The 14,432-nt window shown below is 51.9% G+C and overlaps 1 protein-coding gene across 4 annotated transcripts in view; it reads left to right on the forward strand.

Moving 5' to 3' along the window:
- The window catches only part of SLX9 (SLX9 ribosome biogenesis factor), a 111,260-nt gene that overhangs the window by 7,634 nt on the left and 89,194 nt on the right, over positions 1-14,432 (forward strand). For 3 of the 4 annotated variants that reach the window (XM_048869038.2, XM_048869037.2, XM_048869039.2), the window contains exon 2: positions 4,353-4,461. The exons of the other annotated variant lie outside the window; for it this stretch is intronic. In XM_048869038.2, the coding sequence (XP_048724995.1) occupies positions 4,353-4,461 (109 nt within the window). The remainder of the gene's footprint in view (positions 1-4,352; positions 4,462-14,432) is intronic. 4 annotated transcript variants of the gene reach the window in all.

Genomic DNA, 14,432 nt, shown 5'->3' on the forward strand with positions numbered 1-14,432 from the left:
CATTCTCAGTAGGCAGGAGCCCTCCCCTCGCAGACATTCCTATCTGTGCTTCCTCCCGGTATCCCGCTTTCCCACTTACCTCAGGGCTTTGGTCTCCTTCCCCTGGTGAACCTAGTTTAAAGCCCTCCTCACTAGGTTAGCCAGCCTGCTCGCAAAGATGCTCTTCCCTCTTTTTGTAAGGTGGAGCCCGTCTCTGCCCAGCACTCCTCCTTCATGGAACACCATCCCATGGTCAAAGAATCCAAAGCCTTCTCTCCGACACCACCTGCGTAGCCATTCGTTGACTTCCACGATTCGACGGTCCCTACCCAGGCCTTTTCCTTCCACGGGGAGGATGGACGAGAACACCACTTGCGCCTCCAACTCCTTTATCCTTCTTCCCAGAGCCACGTAGTCCGCAGTGATCCGCTCAAGGTCATTCTTGGCAGTATCATTGGTGCTCACGTGGAGAAGCAGGAAGGGGTAGCGATCCAAGGGCTTGATGAGTCTCGGCAGTCTCTCCATCACATCGCGAATCTTAGCCTCCGGCAAGCAGCAGACTTCTCGGTTTTCCCGGTCAGGGCGGCAGATAGATGACTCAGTCCCCCGGAGGAGAGAGTCCCCGACCACCACCACCCGCCTCCTTCTCTTGGGAGTGGTGGTCGTGGAACCCCCCGTCTCAGGACAGCGCATCTCATGCCTTCCAACCAGCGGAGTCTCCTTCTGCTTTCTCCCCCCAGACATATCATCTGGTCCACTCTCCGCAACGGTACCTGTGTAGAGAACATGAAAGTGGTTAGTTACCTGTGTCAGTGTTGCTGGAACCCAGACATTCCCCCTTCTTCTTCTGGAGGTCACATGTTGCCAAGCTTCTTCACTGGCCTCTTGGCTCCTCTGTGCAACCTGCTCTAAATCTTTAGAGCTTTGTGCCCCTAGAAGCATATCCTGACTTTTGTCCAGAAAATTAACATAACATCACTGTATCCCGGAGTGGGCAAACTTTTTGGCCCAAGGGCCATATCGGGGAATAGAAATTGTATGGCGGGCCATGAATGCTCACAAAATTGGAGTGGGGATGCGGGTTCCAGGGTGGGGCTGGGGATGAGGAGTTTGGGGTGTAGGAGGGTGCTCCAGGCTGGGACCGAGGGGTTCGGAGGGCGGGAGGGGGATCAGGGCTGGGGCATGGGGATTGGGGCATGGGGAGAGGCTCGGGGTGCAGGCTCCGAGTGGCGTTTACCTCAAGCAGCTCCTGGATGCAGTGGCATGTCCCTTCTCCGGCTCCTACGTGGAGGTGCAGCCAGGCAGCTCTGTGTGCTGCAGCATCCGCAGGCACTGCCCTCGCAGCTCCCATTGGAGAGCTGGAGGGGGCCATTATAGCGCGTAGTAGTTGGAGCGGGGCCGTGCCGACCCCTGCTATATCTCCTTGTTTAACTGAGGACATGTGCCCTGCAGAACAATCAGAAGTCTGGAATAATGGAACTATGCTGCATGAAGTTCCCTCGTTTTCTTTTCACCCCCACGTTTATTGAATGTGAGCTAGAACATTGCTGGAAGAATGTTATGGAAACAGTTAAGAGAGCAACAATGAAAATGTGGCTTTCAGAGGCCACATTTTCACGCTTTTCCCTACAGTCATGAGGGCTAGAAACTTAGCTTCTTTTTACAAAATGAAAGCTGAGATTCTCAAAATCACATGATTCCAGTAGCTGGGGCTTTAAATATTATGAGACTTATAGTACTGAAGAGTTGGGAACAGTGAAGGTCTCTACAGAGAAATAGCTATCCTTCTCTCTGATCTGTGCTCTCATGTCTAGATGTTGTCTTTTGACAACACACCATTAAGAAGGAACTTGCACTTCCTTCATTATATTGAAATAGTGTCTTTTTTTAAATGTCTGTGACGTAGCCCAGGGTATAGTCTGGACTGTTGAATTGCTGTGTCCCTTTAATTTTCCAGCCCAGAGTGCCTTTTACACTGCTCTGCAGTGAAAAGCCACCAACATGTAAAGTCACTTCCAGCCAAGTTACATGAATGCTCTTCCAGCCGCTCATGAACTACATATAGGGCGCTACCTGCAAATTCTTGGTCCCAGCCTTGCGCTCAAGAAATGTACATCTTGCACTGTCCAGCACACTACTGAACAATGCAAGCTCGTTAATAGCTCGTCACTTCATCAGAGGAAATGATTATGCACCAGCCTTTGTTAACGTGAGTAGAGATTCCCCAAACACTTCAAGCAAAACACACTGGTTTAGATAAAACAAATTTATTAACTAAAGGAAGATAGATTCTAAGTGATAAGACATAAAGGTCAGAATTGGTTACAAAAGAAATAAAACATAAACACGCAAGCTATTTCCTAAGCTTTACCAAGGTGAATTGTTCTAAAAGCAAAATAGTTTTTCTCACTCAAAAGCTTTCAGCAGTCTGTATTGGCTGGAAATCCTCAACCATGATAGCGACGTTAACAAGGCCAGCTTACTATAAAGAACTCAAAGAAGACCCCATACCACACTTTACCCAGGAGTTTAAGGATATCATCTAATCCTTTCCCCCCCAAAATCCAAGAGAAACTCTACAAACTCATCCCCCGATCTTAGGAGACTTGCAGCCCTGTTTCCAGACTGAAGGGGCTTGGCTAGCCAAATGGGCCCACACCACTGGTGGCTACTTGTGGCTATCCTTAAATGTGCTTAGAAGAGACTGTGACACTCTGTACCCTAAAGCAAGTCCCTGGCACCCCCAAATTCACCATAGTAATAGAATTAGAATATGTTTTGTACAAAACGTGCTTTGTAAGGGATCATTCTAAAAGTCTTGATCTGTTGAACATTGATATCCTGTTGGATTGTATATGCTGTTGTATCTGAAGTTGTGAATATTGACTATGTACTAGTATTTAAAATGTGTTTGCTCCTGGAGTGACACCCACAAGCTAGTTTACATCCAGTTTAGTCAGCACATTGGGAATGGACTATAAGGTGGATAGAAAGCTGGCTAGATCATCGGGCTCAACAGGTAGTGATCAATAGCTCCGTGTAATGGTCTCATGTTGCAGTGGGGGAGGTTTAGGTTGGATATTAGGAAAAACTTTTTCACTAGGAGGGTGATGAAGCACTGGAATGGGTTACCTAGGGAGGTGGTGGAGTCTCCTTCCTTAGAGGTTTTTAAGGCCCGGCTTGACAAAGCCCTGGCTGGGATGATTTAGTTGGGGTTGGTCCTGCTTTGAGCAGGGGGTTGGACTAGATGACCTCCTGAGGTCCCTTCCAACCCTGATATTCTATTATATTTAAGCTGATGGCCCATTAAGTAACACAATAGGCCTTAGAAGAAGCTTGTGCCCACCCTCTGGATAATGGATGCTATGACTTATCGAAGCACGCAATGGCATGTGACCAGATCATGGGACACTGGACTCCATCTTGTGCCTGTAGTTTTCCATGAACTGTGCTGTGGGCTTTGTTTGGGACAATGAAGTTTCTGCCACATGGGAGAAGCTGTTAAAGGAGGAAGTGATATAATCACTTGTCCTCACTCCCCCCAGAACTTAACACCTGGAACAAAGACTGGGCTGGGGAGGTGGTCCCAGGTGGGAAGGGAGGAATCCTAGCCTGTGTATGGAAGATTGGTGAACTGTTTGTACCACCGGGGTGAGACACTGCTTGATTCAAATCTTGTCTAGTGTATAGAACTTAGATTGCGATTTTGTTTTATGTCTTAGGTAACCTGCTTTGATCTCTTTGCTATTACTTATAATCACTTAAAATCTGTTTTATATTTTACCTAAAAACAGTGTAGTTTGAGTGAAGTGCATGAAAAAAATCTTAGCTCAGTTAATAAAAATCTGTTCATGTCCTCTCCGCATTGAGGGAGGGGCGGACTGTGTAATAAACTTACACTGGTCAGGTTTTTGACCAGGGCAGGATGGTACAGTTCTGGGGTCCTAGGCTGGGGAGCTGGGGGGAATTAACTGGAGCCTCTCTCTTTTTGGTTCAAGAGTGGCTGGCGAAAGTGGGGTGTGTCCCTCCCTGTGAATGCTTATGTGAGTGCAGGACCTTGAGGGGTTTGCAGCTTGTCACGTTATCACAGTGTGAAAGGGAGTGCAGGTTGGTGAGACAGAGGGCTCAGTGGTACCCCAGTTCCACGTTGCACCCCAGGAATGCCCATCACAGACACTCATACATATTTGTAGTAAAAACCAATGAGCTGGAAACCAGTAGTTTGGCTGTGTCCTCTGAGGCATGGCACACATTTTACATACCATGAACCAATGGGCTACTACGTGGTGGCTGTTGGAGAGTAGGCCTGAACTTTGCAATTATTTTATTCCTCTCAATATTAAAGTGCGTGTTTAACTTTGTCTTTGGCTCAGGACTGGGCTTTTTTGTCCTCTGATGTCTTTGCTGGGATGAAGATTGATCCCAAAACTCTGGTGAAGAAGTTGGATTTGGACTCCCGAAGCATTGTCTCAGCCCAGACAGGTAAGGGGTGCTCTGTAGGGAGCGATAACTGCCAGACTGAGCACCTCTCTTCTGTAAGAGAGGGGGCTGCTTGTACCTGCTGCAGGGTTGGCTGGATTTCAGTTGCCTTGTTGGGATCTCAGGACTGAGGTTCTGTACCCACTGGGATCTTGTATCATGCTCATAGCTAGGCATATAGCTATGTGCATGTTGAATCAGGTGACCATCAGAAGTAAACATGAAGAAGTCAGTGCTGTTATTCCTTTGCACCTCTGAGCCCCGGTGAAATCTGGTGGTGGCCTGAAGGAAGAGCAGGTGTGCAATCACAGAATATAAACGTGTTCTGAGCTGAGTAGTTAGTGCGGATTCAAACACTAGCCATCTTAGATTGTAGAAAGACTCCTGCGAGTAACCTCACTTACCTTAGCTGTGTTTGGATGTGTGTGTTCAGCATCTAGCCTTGCGGTGCCTGTGAACAATTAATACAAGGAGAATGAAATCAGCTGCTGAATTCTGATGCATGCATGACCTTGGGTCCGAGGAGAGGGTTTTAAAACTGGGTTCCAAGTGAGGGTTGGAGGTGGCAGTTAAGCTTTTGCCTTGCTCTTCATTGAGCCTTCCCTGCCCTTCTTTGGGTCCGTCATAAAACAAACTGTGAGAAGAAAGCGGGAGGGAGGAAGAAGAGTGAGGACTGGGAGGGAGCACTATGGACCCTCATCTGTTCCGTCTCCACAGGATGCTGAGTGGCGGCCAAGCCGACTCCACTCTCACGTTCCGAAGCGGAAAGTGGGTGCGAAGCTAATCTCAGTCCTGGGCTGGAACTATGGCTCGATGTACACTGTGATTCTCATAAAAAGAAAAGGAGGACTTGTGGCACCTTAGAGACTAACCAATTTATTTGAGCATGAGCTTTCGTGAGCTACAGCTCGCTTCATCGGATGCATACTGTGGAAACTGCAGAAGACATTATATACACAGAGACCATGAAACAATACCTCCTCCCACCCCACTCTCCTGCTGGTAATAGCTTATCTAAAGTGATCACTCTCCTTACAATGTGTATGATAATCAAGGTGGGCCATTTCCAGCACAAATCCAGGTTTTCTCACCCCCCCCCCCCCCCCACACACACACAAACTCACTCTCCTGCCTGCTGGCACTTCTACCCCAGAGGGAGAAGTGCCAGCAGGAGAGTGAGTTTGTGTGGGGTGGGGAGGGGAGGGGGTGAGAAAACCTGGATTTGTGCTGGAAATGGCCCACCTTGATCATCATACACATTGTAAGGAGAGCGATCACTTTAGATAAGCTATTACCAGCAGGTGAGTGGGGTGGGAGGAGGTATTGTTTCATGGTCTCTGTGTATATAATGTCTTCTGCAGTTTCCACGGTATGCATCCGATGAAGTGAGCTGTAGCTCACGAAAGCTCATGCTCAAATAAATGGGTTAGTCTCTAAGGTGCCACAAGTCCTCCTTTTCTTTTTGCGAATACAGACTAACACGGCTGTTACTCTGAAACCTGTGATTCTCATAAGCATTTTCTTGTCCAAGTTTATTTTCTTCCTGAAAATTAATAGTGGTAACAAATAGCATGCAGTGCCTTTGCTTTCCTTCACCATTACAGCCAGCCTGAGTCCTCTTGCATCAAACGGGCTAAAAACAAAACCTGCCAGTATCGCAGGCAGGGTAGTGATTGGTGGTGACGTGGAGCAGCCCGAGTGCACGGATCGATGGTGTTGGTACTGTGGCGTGAGGGAGCAGCAAGGTTGGATCGGGACACGTTAGCCCACGAAGGCAGCCTCCTGTGCCGGTGTTAGGTGCTTTGTTCCATGACCGACTTGCCTCTGTCTGTGTGTCAGGAGGGCTGGGGGGAGAGGTACATAACCTACCTTTGTCATTTGCGTAAGCCATAGACTGTCACAGGCTGGCAGTCTGAGTCTCCCACTGCAGACCACAGCTGTACGCTGGCAGCTAGGCCTGGTTTATAAATAGACCCGTGCTGCTGGTCTCCATGGAGCGCTGATGATGCAGATGTGCAGTGCCTGGCAATATTTAACCCTCTCCTGAGATTCTAAAGGCTGCTTTCTTCCAGACCGCGGTGTGCTGACCCCCCCACCTTCTGTTCAGCCTCTTCCTTTCGACTGAGGCTTTTGGGGCCGAAGGCTGTGACTGGAGACCAGTGGGGCAGAAAGGAGGTGCTTTCTTCCAGACCGCGGTGTGCTGACCCCCCCACCTTCTGTTCAGCCTCTTCCTTTCGACTGAGGCTTTTGGGGCCGAAGGCTGTGACTGGAGACCAGTGGGGCAGAAAGGAGGTGCTTTTTCTTCCCTCCCTGGGCCCCTTCCTCTCCTGTTGCTCTGGAACCCACGGGCGTTGGCTTGCTATGGAAATCCGTTCACATTTTTTGTATGAATTCAGTGAACTCTAGCTGGGTCTTGCCTACAGCAGCTGACCACCCCAGAGGGAGAAGAGAAGGGTCAGCCAGTATGAGAGGTATGTGCTTTGTCCCCAGGGATCACTGTGCGCAGGGGAGAGCATCCCCCGCGGGGAGTTCAGCCTGATTTCTCCCGTGGCCTTGGATCTGTGGGTGGAGGTGAACAGGAATTCTCCTACACACGCTGTTGTTTTAAGGCTCAGTAGCAAAGCACAGAAGTGTTTCTCTCCCACCCGCTTTGCCAGCCCTGAGAAGGTTGGGTTCACAGACTCCGCCAGTACCCTGCTGCGGGTCCAGGAAGAGTGCAGGAGAGGCTGGACTTTGCTCCATTTGAAAGCGGCTACACCGCATTTGAAGTGGTTGTTTCCTGATGCCCTCGCTGCAGGAGTGTGCCGCGCTCTGTAAGCCTGACGTGGCCAGGGGTGCCTGCCCCTGCCCGGAGCTGTGTGAATCGCCACGTCCTGCGGGCAGCGCCACACAGGGGGCTCTTGTCTGACTGCCAGCGACGTCCTAGCATCTGCGGCGGGGCCGCCGTGCGGAGGTGAAGGCAGGAGCCAGGCAAAGCCCCACGGGCTGCTTGGGGTGCTTCCGGAGCTGAAAGGGGCCTCGCCACCAGCAAGGGTCCGGACTGGCCCCACTGCTGGGGAAGAGGTGGATTTGGGCTCCAGCCACTGTGGCTCCGGTGTGCTCTGTGGGGCCAGGCTCCGTCCACACTGCCAAAACCCACCACGGCAGCGTCTCAGAGCCGGGCCTATAGGCTCGCTGCGGTGCCACCGGGAGGGGGGAGGTTGCGGAGCCTGCGCCCCTGCTGAGGGGGAACGGCCACCCTGCTAGGTCTAGCACTGCAGCGTGAGCCCCGGGCCCCGAGACTGGCTGCTGCTTGTGTGGCTTCTTTGGTGGCAGCGTAGAGCCAGGGAGTGGGGAGGCCCCATCTCTGCAGCTCCTGGCTCGTCGGGGCTAGGGAACGGCTCTTATTGCTTCCAGACTGGTCAGAGGCGGAGAGCCCAACAGCTGCTGCCCTGGGGGGCTGACTGGGAGGGACAAAGGGCTCTGGGGTTTCCCTTCCTATTTCTCTGCGTAGAATGAGACTGGCTGCCGGAGTCTCTGCTTCCCACCAGTGGTCTAGCTAACCCATCTCCCAGATGTCCCGGGTCACCTCTTCCTCTCCCGGTGTTCTGAGTCCTGCCCTCTGGCTCCCCACATTCCCTTGATCTGCCCCCCGCTTTGATTCCTCCTGTCCATCTGGTCTCCCCCGCCCCTTCCCAATGATACTGCCAAGAATGACCTTGAGCGGATCACTGCGGACTACGTGGCTCTGGGAAGAAGGATAAAGGAGTTGGAGGCGCAAGTGGTGTTCTCGTCCATCCTCCCCGTGGAAGGAAAAGGCCTGGGTAGAGACCGTCGAATCATGGAAGTCAACGAATGGCTACGCAGGTGGTGTCGGAGAGAAGGCTTTGGATTCTTTGACCATGGGATGGTGTTCCATGAAGGAGGAGTGCTGGGCAGAGACGGGCTCCATCTTACAAAGAGAGGGAAGAGCATCTTTGTGAGCAGGCTGGCTAACCTAGTGAGGAGGGCTTTAAACTAGGTTCACCGGGGGAAGGAGACCAAAGCCCTGAGGTAAGTGGGAAAGTGGGATACCAGGAGGAAGCACAGGCAGGAACATCTGTGAGGGAAGGGCTCCTGCCTCATACTGAGAATGAGAGGCAATCAGCAGGTTCTCTCAAGTGCTTATATACGAATGCACAAAGCCTTGGAAACAAGCAGGGAGAACTGGAGGTCCTGGTGATGTCAAGGAATTATGATGTGATTGGAATAACAGAGACTTGGTGGGATAACTCACATGACTGGAGTACTGTCCTGGATGGTTATAAACTGTTCAGGAAGGACAGGCAGGGCAGAAAAGGTGGGGGAGTAGCACTGTATGTAAGGGAGCAGTATGACTGCTCAGAGCTCCGGTACGAAACTGCAGAAAAACCTGAGTGTCTCTGGATTAAGTTGAGAAGTGTGAGCAACAGGAGTGATGTAGACCACCAGACCAGGGGGATGAGGTGGATGAGGCTTTCTTCCGGCAACTCGCAAAAGCTACTAGATCGCACGCCCTGGTTCTCATGGGTGACTTCAATTTTCCTGATATCTGCTGGGAGAGCAATACAGCGGTGCATAGACAATCCAGGAAGTTTTTGGAAAGCGTAGGGGACAATTTCCTGGTGCAAGTGCTAGAGGAGCCAACTTGGGGGGGAGCTTTTCTTGACCTGCTGCTCACAAACCGGGAAGAATTAGTAGGGGAAGCAAAAGTGGATGGGAATCTGGGAGGCAGTGACCATGAGTTGGTTGAGTTCAGGATCCTGACACAGGGAAGAAAGGTAAGCAGCAGGATATGGACCCTGGACTTCAGGAAAGCAGACTTCGACTCCCTCAGGGAACGGATGGGTAGGATCCCCTGGGGGACTAACATGAAGGGGAAAGGAGTCCAGGAGAGCTGGCTGTATTTCAAGGAATCCCTGTTGAGGTTACAGGACAAACCATCCCGATGTGTCGAAAGAATAGTAAATATGGCAGGTGACCAGCTTGGCTTAATGGTGAAATCCTAGCGGATCTTAAGCATAAAAAAGAAGCTCACAAGAAGTGGAAGGTTGGACATATGACCAGGGAAGAGTATAAAAATATTGCTCGGGCATGTAGGAATGAAATCAGGAGGGCCAAATCGCACCTGGAGCTGCAGCTAGCAAGAGATGTCAAGAGTAACAAGAAGGGTTTCTTCAGGTATGTTGGCAACAAGAAGAAAGCCAAGGAAAGTGTGGGCCCCTTACTGAATGAGGGAGGCAACCTTGTGACAGAGAATGTGGAAAAAGCTAATGTACTCAATGCTTTTTTTTGCCTCTGTCTTCACGAACAAGGTCAGCTCCCAGACAGCTGCGCTGGGCATCACAACATGGGGAATAGATGGCCAGCCCTCTGTGGAGAAAGAGGTGGTTAGGGACTATTTAGAAAAGCTGGACGTGCACAAGTCCATGGGGCTGGACGAGTTGCATCCGAGAGTGCTAAAGGAATTGGTGGCTGTGATTGCAGAGCCATTGGCCATTATCTTTGAAAACTCGTGGCGAACTGGGGAAGTCCCGGATGACTGGAAAAAGGCTAATGTAGTGCCAATCTTTAAAAAAGGGAAGAAGGAGGATCCTGAGAACTACAGGCCAGTAAGCCTCACTTCAGTCCCCAGAAAAATCATGGAGCAGGTCCTCAAAGAATCAATCCTGAAGCGCTTACATGAGAGGAAAGTGGTCAGGAATAGTCAGCATGGATTCACCAAGGGAAGGTCATGCCTGACTAATCTAATCACCTTCTATGATGAGATTCCCTTCATCCACAGAACCAGTAAAGCCTTGGATGTATTGTTTCTTGACTTTAGCAAAGCTTTTGACACGGTCTCCCACAGTATTCTTGTCAGCAAGTTAAAGAAGTATGGACTGGATGAATGCACTATAAGGTGGGTAGAAAGTTGGCTAGATTGTCGGGCTCAACGGGTAGCGATCAATGGCTCGATGTCTAGTTGGCAGCCGGTGTCAAGTGGAGTGCCCCAAGGGTCGGTCCTCAGGCCGGTTTTGTTCAATATCTTCATAAATGATCTGGAGGATGGTGTGGATTGCACTCTCAGCAAATTTGCGGATGATACTAAACTAGGAGGAGTGGTAGATACGCTGGAGAGTAGGGACAGGATACAGAGGGACCTAGACAAATTGGAGGATTGGGCCAAAAGAAATCTGATGAGGTTCAATAAGGATAAGTGCAGGGTCCTGCACTTAGGACGGAAGAACCCAATGCACAGCTACAGACTAGGGACCGAATGGCTAGGCAGCAGTTCTGCGGAAAAGGACCTAGGGGTGACAGTGGACGAGAAGCTGGATATGAGTCAGCAGTGTGCCCTTGTTGCCAAGAAGGCCAATGGCATTTTGGGATGTATAAGTAGGGGCATAGCGAGCAGATCGAGGGATGTGATCGTTCCCCTCTATTCGACATTGGTGAGGCCTCATCTGGAGTACTGTGTCCAGTTTTGGGCCCCACACTACAAGAAGGATGTGGATAAATTGGAGAGAGTCCAGCGAAGGTCAACAAAAATGATTAGGGGTCTGGAACACATGACTTATGAGGAGAGGCTGAGAGAACAGGGATTGTTTCGTCTGCGGAAGAGAAGAATGAGGGGGGATTTGATAGCTGCTTTCAACTACCTGAAAGGGGGTTCCAAAGAGGATGGCTCTAGACTGTTCTCAGTGGTAGCAGATGACAGAACGAGGAGTAATGGTCTCAGGTTGCAGTAGGGGAGGTTTAGGTTGAATATTAGGAAAAACTTTTTCACTAAGAGCGTGGTGAAGCACTGGAATGGGTTACCTAGGGAGGTGGTGGAATCTCCTTCCTTTGAGGTTTTTAAGGTCAGGCTTGACAGAGCTCTGGCTGGGATGATTTAGTTGGGGATTGGTCCTGCTTTGATGACCTCCTGAGGTCCCTTCCAACCCTGATATTCTATGATTCTATGATTCCCCAGCAGCCAGTCTCCACTGCTGGGCTGGGGCCCAGCGACCAGCCTCTCCCTTCCCTGTCTGCAGCAGGAAGTTTTAGACCCCTGCTGCTCTGGAGTGCAGCCAGTGGGGGGTGGGGGGCAGAAACAGGTTGTCAGCTATCTGGGCAGGGAGTATCTTTGTACAGCACCTGGCACAGTGGGGTCTTTGGTCTTTGCCTGGGGTTCCTGGGCACTAGGATCATAATTTTCCCCATACGTCCTCCCCCGGGTGGCCAGCTGCAGAGGTGCGCTGCCTGTATCTTTGGTTTGGGGGTACTTTTGTTTAGCAGCTGCTCAGCATCAATGGCTTCTTCCCTTTCTCCCGTTCCCAGGGGACAGCAGCTGCCCTGGCTTTTGTTAGGTGGGGAGCAGGGGGAAGAGCGGCATTGCTGACTCGAAGTTGGCAGGGGGATGTTGCCCCTCCATCGCTAGGCCCATGCTCCCCGCCTTCCAGCACTGTTTCCTGGCTTCTGTTCCATGGTTTCACGCCAGTTGCAACAGCAGTGTAGGAGAACATGGAAGACTTGGGGGCCCCTACCCCTCAATGCCACATACATACTCCTCTCTCTGGAAGGGATAGCACGGCCCTGACCTCCCGCTATTAAAGGGGGAGGTGTGTGTGTTTCGAAGACACACGCGGCATTGGAAGCAGGAGGCTGTGGTCGGGGTGGTGCTGGGACCAGTGTGATGGAGACCAGTCCTGAGGAATAATTAGGATGAATTTTTCCCAGCTCCCAGTTTTGGGAAGGAACAGCTGACGTTTGGTTTTTAGTGCTCTTGGCTTTTTAAAAATCCGTGCTGATTATTTTCTGCCTGGAATCTCCCTCAGCCACGTGAAGACACCGCTTCCCTCCCCCTGCTCCCCACAAACCCACCCCCCAAAACCCAGGGGACTTCATTTGCACCACTGCCTTGACCTGATTGACCGTTTGGCCAGCGTTGGGGTCCTGCCAGCTGTGATGTTACTTAGGGCCATGCAGTGTCTGTGCACGCACTGTGGGTTACTCACGTGGGCTGTTGGCTGTCGTTCCTGTCACCCCAGGGCAGGTCGGGGGCTCCCGGCTGCCCCTGGGGCTCCCCGCTTCCAGCCCGCCTGCTGCATGGAGGCTCCTGGCTCCCCGTTTGGAGCCTGGTAGCCAGCTGGACTCTGGGTGTGGAGCTCTCCACTGGGAACCTAGGTGGGTGGCTGCCGTGCCGGGCTCCTGGTGAGGAGCCGATAGCAGGGTTGGGGTGTGTGTGGTAGCCGATAGCCAGGTTGAGGGGGGGGTGTAGCTATGTTCCCAGCGGGTAGCCGATAGCCAGGTTGGGGGCGGGGGGGTAGCTATGTTCCCGGGGGGTAGCTATGTTCCCAGGGGGTAGCCGATAGCTACCACCCCCCTCAACCTGGCTATGTTCCCAGGGGGTAGCCAATAGCCAGGTTGGGGACGGGGGGGTAGCTGTGTTCCCAGGGGGTAGCCGATAGCCAGGTTGGGGGCGGGGGGGTAGCTATGTTCCCAGCGGGTAGCTATGTTCCCAGGGGGTAGCCAATAGCCAGGTTGGGGACGGGGGGGTAGCTGTGTTCCCAGCGGGCAGCTGAGAGCCCAGGGGCAGCTGCACTCCTGGTGGGGAGCTGCACATGGAGCTGAGAGCCTGGGCTCCCCACGCCGCCCCTCTTCAGTCAGTGGAAATGTTCCTGTTGATTACTGGCATGCTGCCTTTTTTCATTATTATTATCATTTCTTATTTTTGCTGGCACCCTTGCATGTATCATCACTCCACAGTGTGTCCCTCTTACTCTTTGCTCAGAAGGCTTTGGCTCCAGCTCGTGAGCAGCGTCTGCCGTGTTATGCAAGGCAAGGATGCGAACGTGTCCAGTCTGCGTTAGGAATACTTTCACCAGAACTCTTCCAGATCCCTGCAAAGGGGGCGAGAGGAAAATGAAAATTAATGTCTAAAGACAAAGACATGTGCATCCTTTCGGAGCGCGTTGAAAAGGGAACTGTGTGCGTTCGTGTGTGGAGCTCTGCTAATCGCCCAAGCCTCACCCGGGCGTGGACCCATTCACACCGAAGCTCCCTGCTTTTGATGTGCTCTAGACCCTGGAGCCGATTCTCCATCATTGGTGCATCTTGACCGTCGCATGCGGGTAGAAAAGGGCGGCCAGCGTGGGAGCCTCTACTAGCTAGTTAAGCTCTCGAGTCACTCCCCTTTGAATGATGACTTCCTGCTGGTACAGTTGAGTTTCCACACTGCCATTGTGTAAGTCAAACGCCTTACCGTAGCCTAACCCAGGCAAAGCCATGTTCTGCTCCTACGAGAGCGTCACTCTCAGCCGGTAGAGCCCCTGCAGCGTGGGAATGAGCTACTTCCGACACAGGCAGGAGTAACGGAGCGTGAGGAGTTTTGCTCTGGCATTCTTTATTGTTCACATTTGCTTCTTGAAACGGAGATGTCAAGTGTTGATCTAACAGCCCATCACCCTGTAACCCCGTTTGCCAAGAGTAGATGATGAAGCAGCTGTGGAATGCTGTGAACGTCTGGACTACCCTGAGAAACTTCCCTCTCCCTCGGCCTTCGCCTCCGACTCACTGGGCATGGGAGTGGCCACAAGACCTGCTGCTGTGAAGGGGCAGAAAGTCCGACTGGTTAGGTTGAGAATCGCATGTGAAGCATTTAGGTTTGATTTAGAGCCTTAGAGCAGGGGCGGGCAAACCTTTCGGCCTGAGGGCCACATCTGGGTATGGAAATTGTATGGCGGGCCATGAATGCTCATGAAATTGGGGGTTGGAGGGTGGGAAGGCTCCCACTGGGTGTGCAGGCTCTGGGGTCGGGCTGGGGATGAGGGGTTGGGGGTGCAGGAGAGTGCTCCAGACTGGGATGGAGGGGTTTGGAGTGTGGGAGGGGGATCAGGGCTGGGGCAAGGGGTTGGGGCACGGGAGGGAATCGGGGGGCAGGCTCTGGGTGGTGCTTACCTCAAGCAGCTCCCAGAAATAGCGGCATGTCCCCCCTCCGGCTCCTATGTGGAGGC

The sequence above is a fragment of the Caretta caretta genome, chromosome 11 (assembly GCF_965140235.1).
Source record: "Caretta caretta isolate rCarCar2 chromosome 11, rCarCar1.hap1, whole genome shotgun sequence".
Lineage (NCBI taxonomy): Eukaryota > Metazoa > Chordata > Testudines > Cheloniidae > Caretta > Caretta caretta.